Source organism: Falco biarmicus, chromosome Z (genome assembly GCF_023638135.1).
Source record: "Falco biarmicus isolate bFalBia1 chromosome Z, bFalBia1.pri, whole genome shotgun sequence".
In the NCBI taxonomy this organism is placed as follows: Eukaryota; Metazoa; Chordata; class Aves; order Falconiformes; family Falconidae; genus Falco; species Falco biarmicus.
This window is the reverse complement of record NC_079311.1, coordinates 23626121-23642992: the sequence shown is the minus strand read 5'-3', so window position 1 is coordinate 23642992 and position 16872 is coordinate 23626121. Positions and strand designations below refer to the sequence as shown.

The following is a 16872-nucleotide window of genomic DNA, read 5'->3' as shown; positions in this document are numbered from 1 at the left end:
CACCATCTTGATTAGTCTAAACCAGATAACATGTCTACAATAATATAATTTCCAAATAGCACTTCAATCAGCTACTCTCACCTGTTCACACTTCCTGAAATACTTAATCCACTTAAAAAGTCATGTCCTTGACCCAACCAGTCTCCTTGGGGAGTTCACATTTGATCCCTTTTTCCATCTTCCAGTATTTCATGCCATGAAGCTACTCACCAATCTGTCAAACAGCTCCTTTCATTTTCTGTCATTTAACCCAAAGCCATCACATTCATCCTGATTCCCTCTGACCCCCCCGAGCCTTAGCATCAGGTCAGGACAGGAAAAGGACCAGGAAGTCAATGTGTGCCTGTTATTCATGTCAGAGACTTGTCTGTCAGGACAACAGGGAGAGACAGTATCAATTTCTATGCTTCTTTCATGTTGCAGCCACCTAATTATCATGACTGTTCATTTGCTCCTTGCCTAAAAACACAAACCAGACCACTGTAGGCTACAATTCATGCCATCATACTTCCGGTTAGCTTCCCTTCATTGCCCAGCATTCCCGCAGTTCAGTAATGCATTCCTCCAGTTATTAGACACAAGGTAAATCCACTCATTTCACCGCCAGTCCCTACAATCTTGGAAGCCATTCTGATTCAGTGCATATATGCACTAAAATATGACCACTCTTAGTAAAATGCCTGTAGAATAATCCTACCTTTAATATACCTACCTTTTACTTTATCAGAACCTGTATTCCCTCATGTTTATCCCTCATGATTATGAACTGAATTTCTTTCCAAAATTCTCACTTGCACAAGAAACATTTGTCAGGACTCCCCTGATAAGTCTCTCCTATTTTTCCTGATCCCCAACAGTGAGATTTCCTTATTTACATTCTCTCTTAATTCCTAAACTTTCCTGGTTTTGTATCTTATACTTCACACATGTTTATTTCCAGTTCCAGTCCCCACTCTACAGCCATAATCTCATCTCTGCAAACATTCATCAACCCAATTCCCCAGCTTCCTGCTTCAATTTTACTCCTGAACTCTTCCAAGACAACTATGTGTGGTCATTCTGTAATTATTCTCCTTAATTATAATGTTTCTCTCCACTCTGACTTCCATTACCACTGGCACATGGAACACACAACTCCCCCACTTGGATCAGTGACCGTGTAAGTGCCCACAGTGACACAAAGAAGGTGGAGGGATCCTGGCACCTGGCACACTTCACCCTCCACCTAGCCAAGCATCCCATTTCACCATCTATGGTCAAGATCTCTTACGAACATTTAACAGATGAACTGACAGATACCTTCTAAGTACATGTACATACGTACAAACACATATCTGTGTATATGCAGTGTGTGTGACTTATATATACTATCCATACTTACACAAAAAACTATACACATATAGATACACTCATATTATATACATGTATGTACACACACCTATCTTCATAAATGTACTTATATAGGTATGTATGTATAAGCATTTGAAAGTTTGTATTCACTGAAATGTTCCATTTGAAAGATTTTCAGTCAGATGAATTCTGGCAAATGCAAGGAGAGTGTCTGACAGATCCCTGCTTGAAGCTCTACATGGCTTTTTGGCTGGCATGAGCATTTAAATAACAAGAACATCAAATTCACTGACCACTTATGGGGTTTGGGGAGCTTTATTTTGGCAGAAATTATAAGAAAAATTACTTCAAAAAATGGTGTGAACTGAAAAGATATATATAAAACCTCTGGTGAATCAAACCCCCTAGTTTTCAACCAGACCTATTTTACTATCAATAAATTTAAGATTATTTTAATTGAATTCCTACAGCCCTCATCTGAAGTTTATTTTACTTGCTGTCTCCTTTGGCTGCACAGTTTAGTGGCTGTTCATGAATATCAGCAAGTTAGTCTACAGATTTCCTCAACTCCCTAACCAGTTACTATCCACTAAGTATGAGTATTTCTTTATTTTCTTAAGGTCTGTGAGTTTTATTTTTCTTCTCTCCCTGGATAGTTAAACATAAAATCCAAGCTCTCAATTCTAACACGCTGTCTGGTTTGTTTTCTTGCCCTTCTAACTGCTTTGACATGCACCTTTTAAATCTCCTCAGTGACCTTTTTCCTATACATCTTTCTACATTTAAGCTTCTCATCATAACCTGCAATGAAGACTGCCCTACCTCTGCTTCACCCATTTCTACTTCAGACTTCATATCTGTCAATTTCATTTCACATTGGGAAGGACAGCAAACAACACTGCTTCAGCATTAATGCACCCACAAGTCTATGGGGCAGGATGGGATCCACCCAAGGGTGCTGAGGGATCTGGTGGAGGAGCTCACCAAACCACTCTCCATCATTTACCAACAGTCCTGGCTAACCAGGGAGGTCCCAGAAGACTGGAGGTTAGCCAGTGTGATGCCCATCTACATGAAAGGTGGCAAGTAGGATCCAGGAAACTACAGGCCTGCCAGCCTGACCTCAGTGCCAAGGAAAATTATGAAACAGATCGTCGTAGGCACCATCACGCAGCATGTGCGGGACAACCAGGGGATCAGGCCCAGCCAGCAGGGGGTTATGACAGGCAGGTCCTGCTTAACTGATCTCCTTCTATGACAAGATGACCTGCCTAGTGGATGAGGGAAAGGCTGTGGGTGTTGTCTACCTGGACCTTAGTAAAGCCTTTCACACCATCTCCCACAACATTCTCCTGGAGGAACTGGCTGCTCATGGCAAGGATTTACCTTGCTGGGTACAAAGCTGGCTGGATGGCCGAGCCCAGAGAGTGGTGGTGAATGGAGTTACATCCTGCTGGTGGCCGGTCACAAGTGGTGTTCCCCAGGGCTCAGTATTGGCTTCAGTCCTGTTTAATATCTTTATTGACGGTCTGGACAAGGGCATCCAGTGCACCCTCAGTGAGTGTGCAGATGACACCAAGTTGGGTGGGAGTGCTGACCTGCCTGAGGGCAGGAGGCTCTGCAGAGGGACCTGGGCAGGCTGGAGCGATGGGCCCAGGCCAGTTGTGTGAGGTTCAGCAGGGCTCAGTGCCGGGTCCTGCCCTTGGGTCACACCAGCCCCACGCAGCGCTACAGGCTGGGGCAGAGCGGCTGGAAAGGGCCTGGTGGGAAAGGGCCTGGGGGTGCTGGGTGACGGCCGGCTGGGCAGGAGCCAGCAGTGTGCCCAGGGGGCCCAGGCGGCCAGCAGCACCCTGGCCTGTGTCCCCAGCAGTGTGGCCAGCAGGACCAGGGCAGTGACCGTCCCCCTGCACTGGGCACTGCTGAGGCCGCCCCTCGAACCCTGTGTTCAGGTCTGGGCCCCTCACTGCAAGGGGGACATCGAGGGGCTGCAGCGTGTCCAGAGACGGGCAGCGGGGCTGGGGAAGGGGCTGGGGCACAGGGCTGATGAGGAGCGGCTGAGGGGACTGGGGGTGTTTAGTCTGGAGGAGACTCAGGCGGGACCTTACTGCTCTCTGCAGCTCCCTGACAGGAGGCTGTGGGCAAGTGGGGGTCGGTCTCTTCTCCCAGATAACAAGCGACAGGACAAGAAGAAATGGCCTCAAGTTATGCCGAGGGAGATTTAGACTGGATATAAGGAAAAATTTCTTCTTCACTGAACAGGTGGTGAAGCACTGGAACAGGCTGCCCAGGGAGGTGGTGGAATCATGGTTTAGTGATGGACTTGGCAGTCCTGGGTTAATGACTGGACTTGATGATCTTAAAGGTCTTTTCCAACCTAAATGATTTTATGTTTCTATGATATCTCTGACTTTCTTGTATGGTCTCTTTGGTTCTACAATTCAAGACCTGTTTACACTTTTCTGAAATCACTTTCACTTTCTTCAGGTTCATGAAACATGAGCTAAAATGTTCTTTTCTTTCAGGCTTCATCTGGATAGCCTCTTACTTCATTAAGTTCAGAAACGAGTTGCTAAATATTTCTACTGTTTACTCTCAGATAAGGGTCTATCAACCAACTAAACCAAAGCAAATAAACAAAGTAATCTCTAAAAAAAAAAAAGTCTCAATTTTTCTGTCCTTACAATTTAGAATCCTGGCAGAAGCCATTTCATCATTATGAAGAAACCCCTGACATCACCACAGGTGCTACAGAAAAAAAACCATTTCCCTCCTTTTTCATAATGCATACCAGACAATCAATATTCATGTAAAAATTAGATTCGGCCAATAATACACACTTATAATCTCTTCAAAAATTCATAGGGTAGAAAGATAAAAAGTCTTTTTCTCCAGTTACTTGCCTAAAATTATACATTCAAGATGGTAAAGTAATACAAAACTCAGTATAAGATATTAGAGATGGCTATTTAGCTTAAAGGCACAAACCTTGCTTGGGGTCCTTATTTCATTATGAACTTTTCACAGAACAGACACTGCCCTTTCTGAAACTCCAAGTGTACTTTGATTGCTTCCTACTGTGATAAAAAGTGGAGTTTACCAATATACTGGCAACATAGCTATTATGATAATCTGTCTCCCACCTGAGAAATGATAATGTGGTTTTCTAGCCCAAAATGAAGCAATCACACTGAAACAGTTCTTCACAAAAAGCAGAAATAGTAAGTGCAAGAGAGCACCTGTGCAGAAGTACTCACCTCCCATTTTCTCTGCACTGGCACCAAAAATAGTTCCAAAACAGCTATGCTGACAACCATATATTCATTTAAAAAAAAAACAACCAACCAACCCAGAACATAGAAAGAAGCAGAGAGGTTGAACAGTGGCAGCATCCTGCACCGCCTCAGGTCAGTGTCCCAGACCTGACAGTGACAAAGAACCTGCTCCAGGGAGCAGGAGCATCTTGATGAATTCAACCGTGGCACTGACAGACTTCTATGGAAACCCTGCCTTGTCTCACTTCATTGGCAGGGTAATGAATGGCTGATTACTCCATTACAAGTGAACTAGCACTGAACTGCAAAATCACTTTTTTTAGAGTCCATTTTCAACTGAGCACTGTGGTTAAGGTTTGCACTTTAATTTCTAAATTCCTATATATCATGTAACCAAGACAAAAGGGTTTCGTATGTGTGTAGAAGGGGAGGGGGAATAAGTCTTCTCATATTTTTAATAAATGAGGATTCGCAGAAGCTCAGCATTGCCAACTGTAACTACATCAGGTCAACCGTTCACACTCAAGAGAGCAGGCAGAAAAGCTGGTAAGGCAGAAGACCCTGTGACAAGAGCTACAGGGTAATCTTTCTGGCACACAGAATCCAGGAGGTTAATGTTGCTTCAACAGACTAATCCTGGGCCTCAGGCTCAGCCTATCCACTGCCAAGCAAGGTAATAATATTAATACTATATTCTGTATAGCTATGTGCTATGGTGCTGACCCAACGTACCAGGTGAATTGCTCTTCATTTCAGACAACTTGGGAAAAAAGTAAGTTTGGAAAAGTAAAAAGATCTGAACACCTGCACTGGAGCTTGAGCTCCTTTAACTACAGCAAACAAAACAGGATGCATAAAGACAGTTCCTAAGCGGCGACAGAGGGGAAGATACAAAGTCCTTGCAACTAAGTTAAATTAGAAGTTTTGAAACTTTATCTGTAGACCTTCAAAACATCTACTCACACACACTTGTTAAGACGCCTCTTTTCTATAGCACCTGATTGCCACATGCCAGTTCCCATCATCCAATTACAGCTGCAGAGCTGGGTCAAAAAACATCATTCTGTGCAGCTCACCTTTGCTATACGCTTGTAAGAGGTATTGTTCAACTGTCACATAAAAGATCCAATTAAAAGCCTAAGTCAAAAGAATATATTAAAAGGCTGCCTGGACAAATGTGCCCTGCGCTGACACCGATCACGTTGTGATAGTCTGCAGATGGAAACAGTAACAGAATTAAAAAATAATAATAAAAAAATAATAAAAAAAGAACCTGAGCATATATGCTTCTGAATGGAATTCTCAAGAAACTTTGTAATTTGCCTTTTGCTCCCCTCTATGTCTGTTACAATCTAGCAAGTTCAAATGACAGAAAAACTACATTTCATATAAAACAGATGAGTCCTGGCAGACCTAATCCATAACGTCCATTTTAACCTGGGAAAATTAATAACAGAGCACTATTAAGAGGGCTATGGAAGCCAGGACTGTATAAACACAATGAATAACGCTATTACACCTGATGCCTGCTTCAGACAAACAAACTCCATTACAATACTGGCTGGAAATCAAAGACAAACAGCAAACAGCTTCCCACATTCCTAAACATAAAAAATGTCTGTCAGACAAAACTGCTTTTATGTCTGCTTTCTGACAAGCTAAGCCTACTGAATCTATATTCCAATAACCAGTTCTTGCTTTAATGGAATTCTTGGATTCTATTTTTAGCCTGGCAGAATGGAAATTATGCCTAGTTTGGAAGCAAAGGTACAAAAGGCAAGGTTATCTTGGGCACAAATCTTTTTATAAAGAGTAGGCTGTACTGTCCACACCACCATAATCTTCTTCAGCTTCAGGCCCTCCTACCTACTAGGGTTCCAGCTGAAGGAACCGTTAGGCTACATTTTTACTGCAATAGCTTTTATTGGCATAAAAAATAAATTGTAATGCAAGTTGCATGTAGGACATAGAAAACAAATGGTTGCAAGGTGGGGAGAGGAAGAAACTCTGCTCCCACAGTTTACTGTACATATTGGTTCCCGAATATAGAACAGATTCCCCAACAAAATAACTTAAGAAAAATCAATCTGTACTCAAGTAACTGAATTCCGACATATCCCACAAAGGATATAGACATCACTGCCTCCCACCCAAAAAGTTGTGCCTTGAGAGCATGACATACCCGATGCTTTGCGGCCAAGTTTCACTGTCTATAAGGGAAGAAGTGGGAAACCTGAAGGAGCCCAGCTTCCCAAACCACGGAACAAACAGTTTAAAAACAGAGAAGATTTGGAAATAGGGGTGAGAAGAAAAAGGGGCAGACTTTGCTAGAAAAGAACATACCAATACAACTGAGTCTTAAAACCAAAGCCATAAAAACTTTAGAAATTAAATGAGTCACTTTACAGTTGGTTCTCATTAACAAGGACACCAAACAGTCTACAAACCAACCATGGAATTACCTTTCACAATACAGTTCTGTCTTCAGATTTCCTTTATATTTTCCCTTAAAATTTCATTTCCCAAAAGAAATACCTCTGCAATTTCAATAAAATTCAAATTTAATTTACAGCTGATGGCTATAAATGAAACAATAGAGAAAGTGGTTCATATTTAGGGTGGCTGTAAGACTATACCTTGACTGCCACAAATCTCTACAAAGCCCTTTCTTTCTGCATGCCCTACAAAAGTATTTTTGCTTTCTTTGGCAACCAGACAATCCTTGCTGGTTTTAAGGAGTCTGTTTTAAAACCTACGTTTACTAGCTTAGTTAAAATGAGCCAAAAATGTAGCTTTAAAAAATTATAGTACACATATGAAGTTTACAGCTTTTAGGGAGCGTAAGTGCTATGGGGTTTTTCAACAGTACAGTTTTTACCCTCTAAACACGCTAACATTACGGTGACTTGTGCCAAATAAAAACCTACATATGTAAGATGGACAAGCAGACATCTGTCATCAGTGGATAATCTGACCACATCAGTCTTTGTAAGAAAAGATTGTTAGTTACATAGGCACATCCCCTGCTAGTCACACAGCAAAAGACACTAGAAGTATCAGCTGGCTGTTTTACAGCAAAACTGGGAGGTAAGGTAGTAAGTAACAGAATAATTGATGTATTGTCAATTGGCCTGTAGTGCTCGAGAAAGAGCTGGAGGAGATTAAATTCAACATTTTGAATTTCATCACAGAATGTCATTTGTGAATATACGCCAAATGCCAAGCACCTCTGTAACATTCTCTTGCTAAAATACTAAGTACATTTTATAACATCAAGGCATTGTAAGAAATCATTAGAAGCTCAGTAACATGACAGCAGTACAGAATTTACATGCGGATCACTTTATTCACATTTACATGCATCTCAGAGCACACAAATGGTTATTGTGACTCAGGATGAAAAAGCCCATTAATGCTGTTTCAAGCAGTTATCCAGAACCAGCTGCACTACAGTCTGACATAAACGTAAACACAGTAATGATACTAAGTGTGCTCTTTTCTAACAAAAAGCTATTCATATAAATAGGCCACAGCAAGTTATGTTTGCCTGATTATGGATTCCCATCTAGGTGAGAAAGGAAAAGCCACTTGTCCCTGAGAAATGTAGTACTGACTTTTGGAATATTATCACTCAGTACAAACTACGTCAACTAAAAAGAATAGCTTTCTCAAAACAGTAGTTCCATCTGTCATAACTTGCAGCTAAACGCTCTTAAGGAGGAAAAATTAGCAATGCAAACATTCACCAAGTCTGACTAACAAAGAGGTGTAACAGTAAGAATTATTTTCAGAGAACATGACACTTCCTAGGACAAAGACATTAAGTTCTTATCTGCTAGTGATCACGCTGAGAAACTAATGCTAATACAACTACATATTGCTTTGCTATGAATATTTCCATATTTCTTTATAAACTTTTGGGTTGTGTACCCAACAGAGATGATATCTACATTTGGCACAGAGAGTCCACAGTCAGAACTAAATTAGGTTTAGTCACCTTAATTCTACAGGAATACAGGAAGCACAGGCTGTCACACAGATGCAGGACCAGAACAGTCCATTCCCAAACTCAACAAGTCTTTAGTACCTGCAAATGAGGTACACACACATGCAAATCAGACAGGAATTGCTGAGGAAGGTACAGAGTCATTACAAGATGCATTAAGAATCTTGCTGCATTAGCTTTCTCTTTATTTCTTGGTGGAGACATTCCAAAACCAGCTCCCTTTCAGATGAGAAGTGCAATTTGGCAGGTGGAGCAATCTGCACCAATGCTCTCCTACCTAGACATCCATCTTGCGTTGACAGCTGTGCACAAGATAAAGCATCCTGGCAACTCTGTAAATCTGCCCTTCTCTCTGACTTAGTGACAACCATATCTGTGGTACTTGCACAGCTGCTTTGAGGAGGAAATAGCAACACAGACTTCTAAAAGCAAGTGGTCACAAAGAAATGCTACCACATTCTGTTCTCCAAAATATAGCTGTATTCTTCCCCTCTGCAAGGCAACCATACCCTCATCAAATCTTTTTAAATGTTTTCAACCAAAATTGCTCTGGTGAGGAAGGTGCAAGCAAAAAGCTACCAATATAGCTGGAGTATCTTTGGGAGGAAACCCCAGAGATTAAAGGATCCTGGATCACACCAGTCCAGGTACTGGATAGTTAAAAAAAGTCCCATATCTCAATATACTTGTAGTCATATTTTAAAAATGTAAGATCTTTGTGCAGAGACTTTTTCAGCAAACTAGTTATTTACAGCTAAAAGAACAGAGGTATGAGATCATATCATCATGGCAAATGAAAGAATCCCAATTAGTTTTACTTGTCCAAATGTAGCTACTTGTGACAACAACTACATTCATCTTAAAACAACAAGAATTAAGGCAACAGGAACTAACAGTAAGCACACAGACATGTATTAGCATTTATATGCACACATCCTACTAAAAAAATTTTTTTTTCAAGTTAATCTAGTCTATTTTAATCATGTGTAAGGAGAATATGAAAAGGGAATTAAACATATCCAGATCTTACCACTTCAGCTTATTAAATTCACTGGAATTCTAATGTGAAATATGCCTATCACACTGAGATGCTGCCCTGTGTGATGTTTTCTGAGAACACCAACACTTCAGCTCCTACAACAGAGTGCCATCCCTCCTGATAGCACTGCAGGGAACACAAGATCACATAGCTTCCTGGGAAGTGAACAGATATGAGACCACGCAAATCAGCTGTTTCACCACATTTATATGACTACTCACATTAGTGATCCTTGTTCATCTTTGAAGATTAAAGTACAAATAAAAAACGACTCCCAAACATGCACACGCACAAAGAAATCCTTTGAAATGCTTGAATTCTTTTCCATCCATGAAGAATATTTAAATTACTTACATCCCAATGCAATACAAACCAAGCTCAGAAATAATCACATTTGGAACACATACAAGGATTCCTATCAGAGATACTTGTTGTAGTATTTAACCTACTGGCATGAACAGGTACATCATCTGTAAGTGGTGACAGCTCACATTAAAGGTTAATGTTAATCATAAATAGTGTTACCAAGGCGAAAAGCTATAAAAAGAAATCCGTTCTTAATACTTAGGTGTAAAAATGTGAATCTGAAAAACATGGAAAGAATTACACACCCTATAAAGACTACAGAATAAATTTATCCAGGTAAAACAAAAGCTGAAACTGAACATGTGTTAATAAACTAGAACATAGCAAAATGATGTGAAATGAACAGGTAAAAACATATGGAATCAGTATGAATGGTTACATTTCAAACAGCAATTATTTTAAAATTGCATTGCTCCTGTGAAGGAAGAGGAATAACGCTTCAAAGCAGGTATTATATTTTCATAAAGCTCCGTAGAGCTACAAATAATGGGCAGGATTTCAAAAAGGCATTAAAAAAATTGACTTTACAAAAACTAAGCAAAGTGATAGCGAACTGATGTTCATTTAGTTTTTGCAAAAGGCCAACTCAAATCTTAGGGTCAGCATAGAAACCCTCTGTATTGACTGAGGAGTATAATCTGTGCTGTAGAAGTACACAATCATCACAGGGATGTCTTTAGCCTGACTGCACAGTTTAAAATCAAAAGAAGGCTGTCAGAAATACAAACAGGAAATAAAATAACAAGAATTGACGTACCAATAGGGAAAAGCACTTTGAGGTACTGAGAGAAAAACAGTCACATGACTACAACCAGAAAGCACCGATCTGGTTTATGTTCACCATACAATAGTTACTTTGTTAGACCTCTGAGCCTAAAGTCCAAACATCTACAAAGAAATGTAAAAAACATTGCTTTCAAGGGGTCCATACAGCCTGTGTAGATGCATTTGGGAGAAGCTGCCAGAACTGTTCATCCAGCAGCAGGATGACACAGAAAGGCTCTGCTCGGCTTTTTAAAATGGATTCTAAAGAAGATAAACCTCTCTGGTTACACTTTAGCAGCATTTAGAGTTCCAGAGAGAAATGTCCATGTAAGAGTCTGTTTTTAAATCTTTGTCCTGCTATTACATAGAAATGCAATCAACTCCTGAAGGGAAGAAATGCAGTTATTAAACCTCCATCAGTTTTTTTTTTTTTTTGAGGTAATCCTGGTTGCAGTACAATGGAGTCTGGTCAGCTCCTTATGTACAACTGGAAGAGTTCCCTGGACTGAACCTATCAAAATGTGAAAGCTGAGATCTGCCATTTCTGAGAATGAATGCGAGGGAGCGGCTTGGCTTGTCATTGTGGCAAATGCAGTTAGGTAAAACAATCTGAGAAAGAGACAGAGAAGGAAGTACCCATATTAAGTCATAGCTCTAAGGCAGCTATGTTATCTCTTTAAAGAGTCTAAATTTAGACTGCAGTAAGCATGCCCCTCAGTTTTAAAAACTGTGTAAAGGGAATAAACATAAACAGTTACCGTTCTGTCATTTTCTCCCATTCCTTTCTCTCTACAATTTAAGCCAAAACAAAAATTTACATATGACCCATGACATCAATGCTCAGCAGGAGTTATATGGAGGTGTTATTGTATTCATCTACATATAAATGAGAGACTGCTAAATCTGCTATGGTTTGAAAGAACATAGAACATTTAAAAGCAGAAATATAACAGATGCTTGTTAAAACAAAGATCAGGCATTTTTTGTAAGAGTAAGCATAGAAGGAATTTAGAGATGTGAATAAAAAGAACCCCCAAATATCTGGGGATTTTTATTTCTTATGAGCCTTCAGCATTTTCAAAGATTTCTACATGTCAATGCAATGCAGTAGCTTTCACGCTCTGCATTCTGTAATAACACTGCACCCTGTGTCTTTGTATTGCAACTGTAAAACATGTTACGAAAGCCCATCATTTCTGAATCATCATCAGCCAGGAGCATAGACAGAGGACATATTAGTACATATCCACCTTCAAACCTGAGTGAACTCCAAATCCAAAAAGGTGTCCTCACAGTTTCTATCCAGAAACAGATGTGTGCAAGCCACTCTTTTTGCACAGCTATATTGCTCTAAAGCAGCTCTACTTAAACTTCTGTTAAGTGCATTCTACATCCTTTAATATAATCAAATGTGAAACCGCTCCTACCTTTCCAAAATGGTATTTTTTAAGCAAGTCAAAATGCACTTACAGTGTTGGCAAGTTCTAAGTAGCTTCCTCCAACTGAGTTGCTAAAATTTGAGGTCTGAGCCAGAAGTCTTTGCAGAGCAGCCTGTTGAGTCACATTGCTTCTACCATACTCCAACACCTTTTGTAGTGTAAAATGACTCTGGAGGTCTGGACTCTGAAGGTCTCTTGCTCCTGAATCATACTCCCAGCTTTCTCTGGCTCCTGATAAGGCACCTAAAATGCAGAAATAAAAAAAAAATTCTAGTATGGACTGTGTATAAAGAACACACAACCATGGAATATCCCAAGTTGGAAGAGACCCATAAGGATCATAAAGTCTAACTCCTTGCTCCTTGCACGATTGCCTACAATTAAACCCTATGATTTAAAGCATCTTCCAGACACTCCTTGAACTCTGACTGGCTTGGTGCTGTGACCACTTCCCTGGGCAGCCTGTTCCAGCAACGAACCACCCTCTCAGTGAAGAACCTTTTCCTAATGTCCAGTCTGAACTTCCCCTGACAGCTTCCTTCCACTTCCCCATGTCCCGTTGCTGGTCACCAGAGAGAGGAGATCAGTGCCTCCCCTCTGCTGTCCCCGTGAGGAGGATGGTAGGCTGCAATGAGGTTGCCCCTCAGCTTTCCCTTCTCCAAGCTGAACATCCAAGTGGCCTTTGTTGCTCCTTGTAAGTCTGGCCCTTGAGGCCTTTCACCACCTTGGTCGCCCTTCTCTGGACACAGTCCCATAGCTGATGTCCTTCTTATACTGAGGCACCCAGAACTGACACAGTACTTGAGGTGGGGCCCCACTAGTGCAGTGTAGAGCGGGACAACCACCTCCTCAACCAGCTAGCTATTCTGGCTTGATGCACCTCAGGACATGGCTTGACCTTTTGGCTGCCAGGCCATACTATTGACCCATAAATAAGCCTGCTTCTCCTTCCAGAAAGAAAAAAAGTGAACAGCTCCACCACTGTTTTTCCCCATCTTGCACATACAGACCATGCCAGGAAAAAAAGCAGTAGTAACATTTTCAATGGACACATCATTTACTAAATTACAAGATCCATGTCCTGGTTTCAGCTGGGATACGAGTTAATTTTCCTCAGATTTGTTGTGAGAACAATGCTGACAGCACACCAATGCTTTTTGATTGCTGCTATAAAATGTTTATACTAAGCCAAGGGCTTTTCAGTTTCTTGGCCACTGCCAGTGAGAGGGCTGGGGGGGCACGGGGAGCTGGGAGGGGACACAGCCGGGACAGCTGGCCTGGGCTGCCCAAAGGGATATTCCACACCATGTGGCGTCACGCTGAGTATATAAACTGGGGGAAGAAGGAGGGAAGGGGTGGGACATGCGACATTATGGTGTTTGTCTTCTCAAGTAACCATTACGTGTGATGGAGCCCGGCTTCCCTGGGGATGGCTGAGCACCTGCCTGCCCATGGGAAGTGGTGAATGAATTCCTTGCTCTGCTTTCCTTGTGTGCGTGGCTTTTGCTTTACCTGTTAAACTGTCTTTATCTCAATCTCCAGTTTTCTCACTTTCACTCTTCTGATCCTCTCCCCCATCCCACTGTGGGGGGAGTGAATGAGTGGCTGCATGGGGCTTAGTCATCATCTGACAAACCAGAATGAAAATGAAAGCATCTGCATACATTATTTAGTATAGAGTAAAAAGTGTAATTTACAATAGCTGAGGAACAGCGAATGAGTGTCTGTTACTATATCAGATTGAAAAGCAGCACTGATAGAAGAACTAAAGAGGAAAGCCATTATTCACCTCTTTTTGTTTACTGAATACCAACACAATAAGTGAATCTTTCAGCTGTATAGACCATCACTTCTTATGTTAGCACTGCCTTTATTATTATCTCAGGGCTGCTTGTTTCAGTTCAAGTTTCAGAGACAAATCAATCATAATGTGTTTCATTACAAATCAATCCAAGAATATGATCATGTAGCTAGTGAGAAACAATGAATGTTTCACAGAAAGTTTCCTGAACCTTCACAAACCCTACATGAAGCTGCAGCGTTGCTGTTTCTCCATGTACTATCTTTCCAATTCCCCACAGCCAGAGACAGGCTTAAACCCCTAACACAAATCTAACAAAATTTTCTTGGTTTATCAGTAACTGTTTCATCCATGGGTGTTCTGCTTCCCATACAACTGTCCCACTCTTTCAAAATCCTGTTATGCTGTAGGGTCAATTTCCTATGGCAAAACATTCCACAGTAGACACTGGATTATTTAATAACCCTGGGCACCACTGTAAAATTTAAGATGTGGCATAATCAAGATTAAAAACAATTAAGTGAATTGTCCGAGCATACACTCTAAGTTAATAGAAAAGTCAGAATAGAATTAAGAGCTACAGACTAATGCAAAACTCTAAATCCACCATGCAATCATCAAACCATAAGTAATTGTCTGTAATGCCATCCTATTAGTTTGAAAGCTTTTCCTTTTTATGAGCTAGTTGCCTCTCTCAAATATTCATTAGCATTCTAAGTGAGTGTTTACTAATCAGTGGTTATTACTTATTCAATACAATGCCAGGGAGAAGCAATAAACTACATAATAAAGTACCAGGAGAGTGCCTCCCCCTTGCCAAGTAAGTTGAAGATGCAAAAGTGCAGAGAAAACCTGCCAGAAGGGAAGCAAGACAGCAACTAATATTTAGCTTTAGGTCAACTCCCTAACACCCTGTAAAGCAGTTACACATGACAAAACAATTTAGGTGGCTTCCCTGCCTTACTGTAATGCGTATCTGCTAGTCTCTAAATATGTAAGTAGAAAATAAAACAAAAAATATTTACATTTTATACTAATATCATTACCATGACTGATTACCACAGGTACAAGTAACAGTTAAGGATCCATTCAATTACTTTTACACCAAGAGCATGCACCACCGTGCTTATCTATCTACGTGCTGCAAGCTCTCCAACAAGCTGAACAAAGATGCTGCCACCAGCAATATTTTACACCGTGTGGCACGAACTACGACAGCGTTAGGTACCTCTGCCCTCTTGTGGCTACAGCATTACCGTAGAGCAAAAAAATCAGCAGCCCACAGCTGCAGCTGCAGCAATGTCTCAGGAGCTTTAGGAAGACAGGGCATCAGTTCTGCCAACTCCCAGGCTTGACAAGAACATGGGAAACAACTCTGCACAAGTATAGCCACAGAACTAAGAGAGCTGTTATACACTATAGACACTCCTCTTTTTACAGAGCTAAATAAGGCACAACAGAGTACGTGCACTAAATTTCTATTACTCAAACAACATTGTTCTGCAAAAAGACCTTTCACATTCATTCAATTAACAACAGTAGCTGTGTTGAAGACCCAAGTGGCCTTCATAGATTGCACCACCTGCTAACAGACTGGAAGCACTTACAACACACAGCTGGCTCAGAAGTCACCTGTCAGTCACAAAGACATCCAGGAAAAACTGGTTTTTTATGGCTGTATTGTGACTGTATAGTTAACCTTAAAATAAAAGAATAAAGTTTTCTTACAAGCTCAGCTGTGTTTTCCTGTTCCAAAACATACATACTAAAAATGCAAGGACATATGACTGTTACAACAGAAAGCATATCCATTATTTTATTTTGGGCTTAACCCTAATCTCTAAATTTGCCCACTATTCTCCCAAAAGATTCCAAAACTCTGGCTGTTAAGATGCTGACCTCCTGGATCATGCACCTTTCAAGTCTCAGCTCTGCAGGGAAAGTATAGAGTTGTCACAACTGAGATTTCAGTCATAACTGAAAATTCAGTCAGGAATTAACTCGTTTGCTGCTGTAATTAACATAAAAGTGTTGCTCTTACAATAGTAATCAGAAAGAAAGAATCATTAGGTATGATGGCACACCAAAAGCTGAGAGCCAACCTGATAACTAGGAATCTATAGGTCCTAAATCTGTGTTTAAGAATTAGTCTTTACAGAACTACATACATTCCACAGTAGTTTTCCCTGTTGCTTTACACTTAAAATCATATGAAATTTCTGTATTACATGAAACAAAATTATTCTCATGAAAATTCCCAGGTAATAAGCATGCCAGAAAATTAATGTTGTTACAACTACCAAGCGGGGTGGGTGTGTGTGTAATTAGTTACACAATATAGACAAGTAATACAAGAGCATATAATTGTTTTCAAAGCAACATTTCAATTCCTGAATAAGAGAGTTAAATCAATCCTTTTTGGTCTGAATGGATACATCAGACTTTACTAAAACTGCAGGATAAAAGCTTCTGATTATACACAAGCTTCCACACATGTATTTCTTTAATCGCCTTCCTAGTACTACTAGCACTTGCCTGTCTTGACCTGTAATTAATTCCGGGTAAAATTCATGTTATAGCAAATATTAAGTACCTAATGGGAACTGTTTGTTTCTAGCGTTTTGTAGGGTAGATGAGTAGAGCATCTTAGTGTTATGTAGATCCACCAGCAGCAGGACAGCCTAAATCTTGCCTGTAACATTTATTTAAACCTTTTGTCTTCTGCGGGTTTTCCTGTTCATTTAGTTAGTCCTAGATCTTACTTATTTCCTTACAATTATTTAAACTTTGATACATTTTACATTTAAGTAAAACAAAGGACAGTTTAATTTGGT

The 16872-nt window shown here is 40.5% G+C and overlaps 1 protein-coding gene across 2 annotated transcripts in view; it reads right to left on the bottom strand.

Annotated features, from left to right (window-relative positions):
- The window catches only part of MCC (MCC regulator of WNT signaling pathway), a 228089-nt gene that overhangs the window by 171217 nt on the left and 40000 nt on the right, over positions 1-16872 (bottom strand). For both annotated transcript variants that reach the window (XM_056323800.1, XM_056323801.1), the window contains exon 3: positions 12269-12480. In XM_056323800.1, the coding sequence (XP_056179775.1) occupies positions 12269-12480 (212 nt within the window). The remainder of the gene's footprint in view (positions 1-12268; positions 12481-16872) is intronic.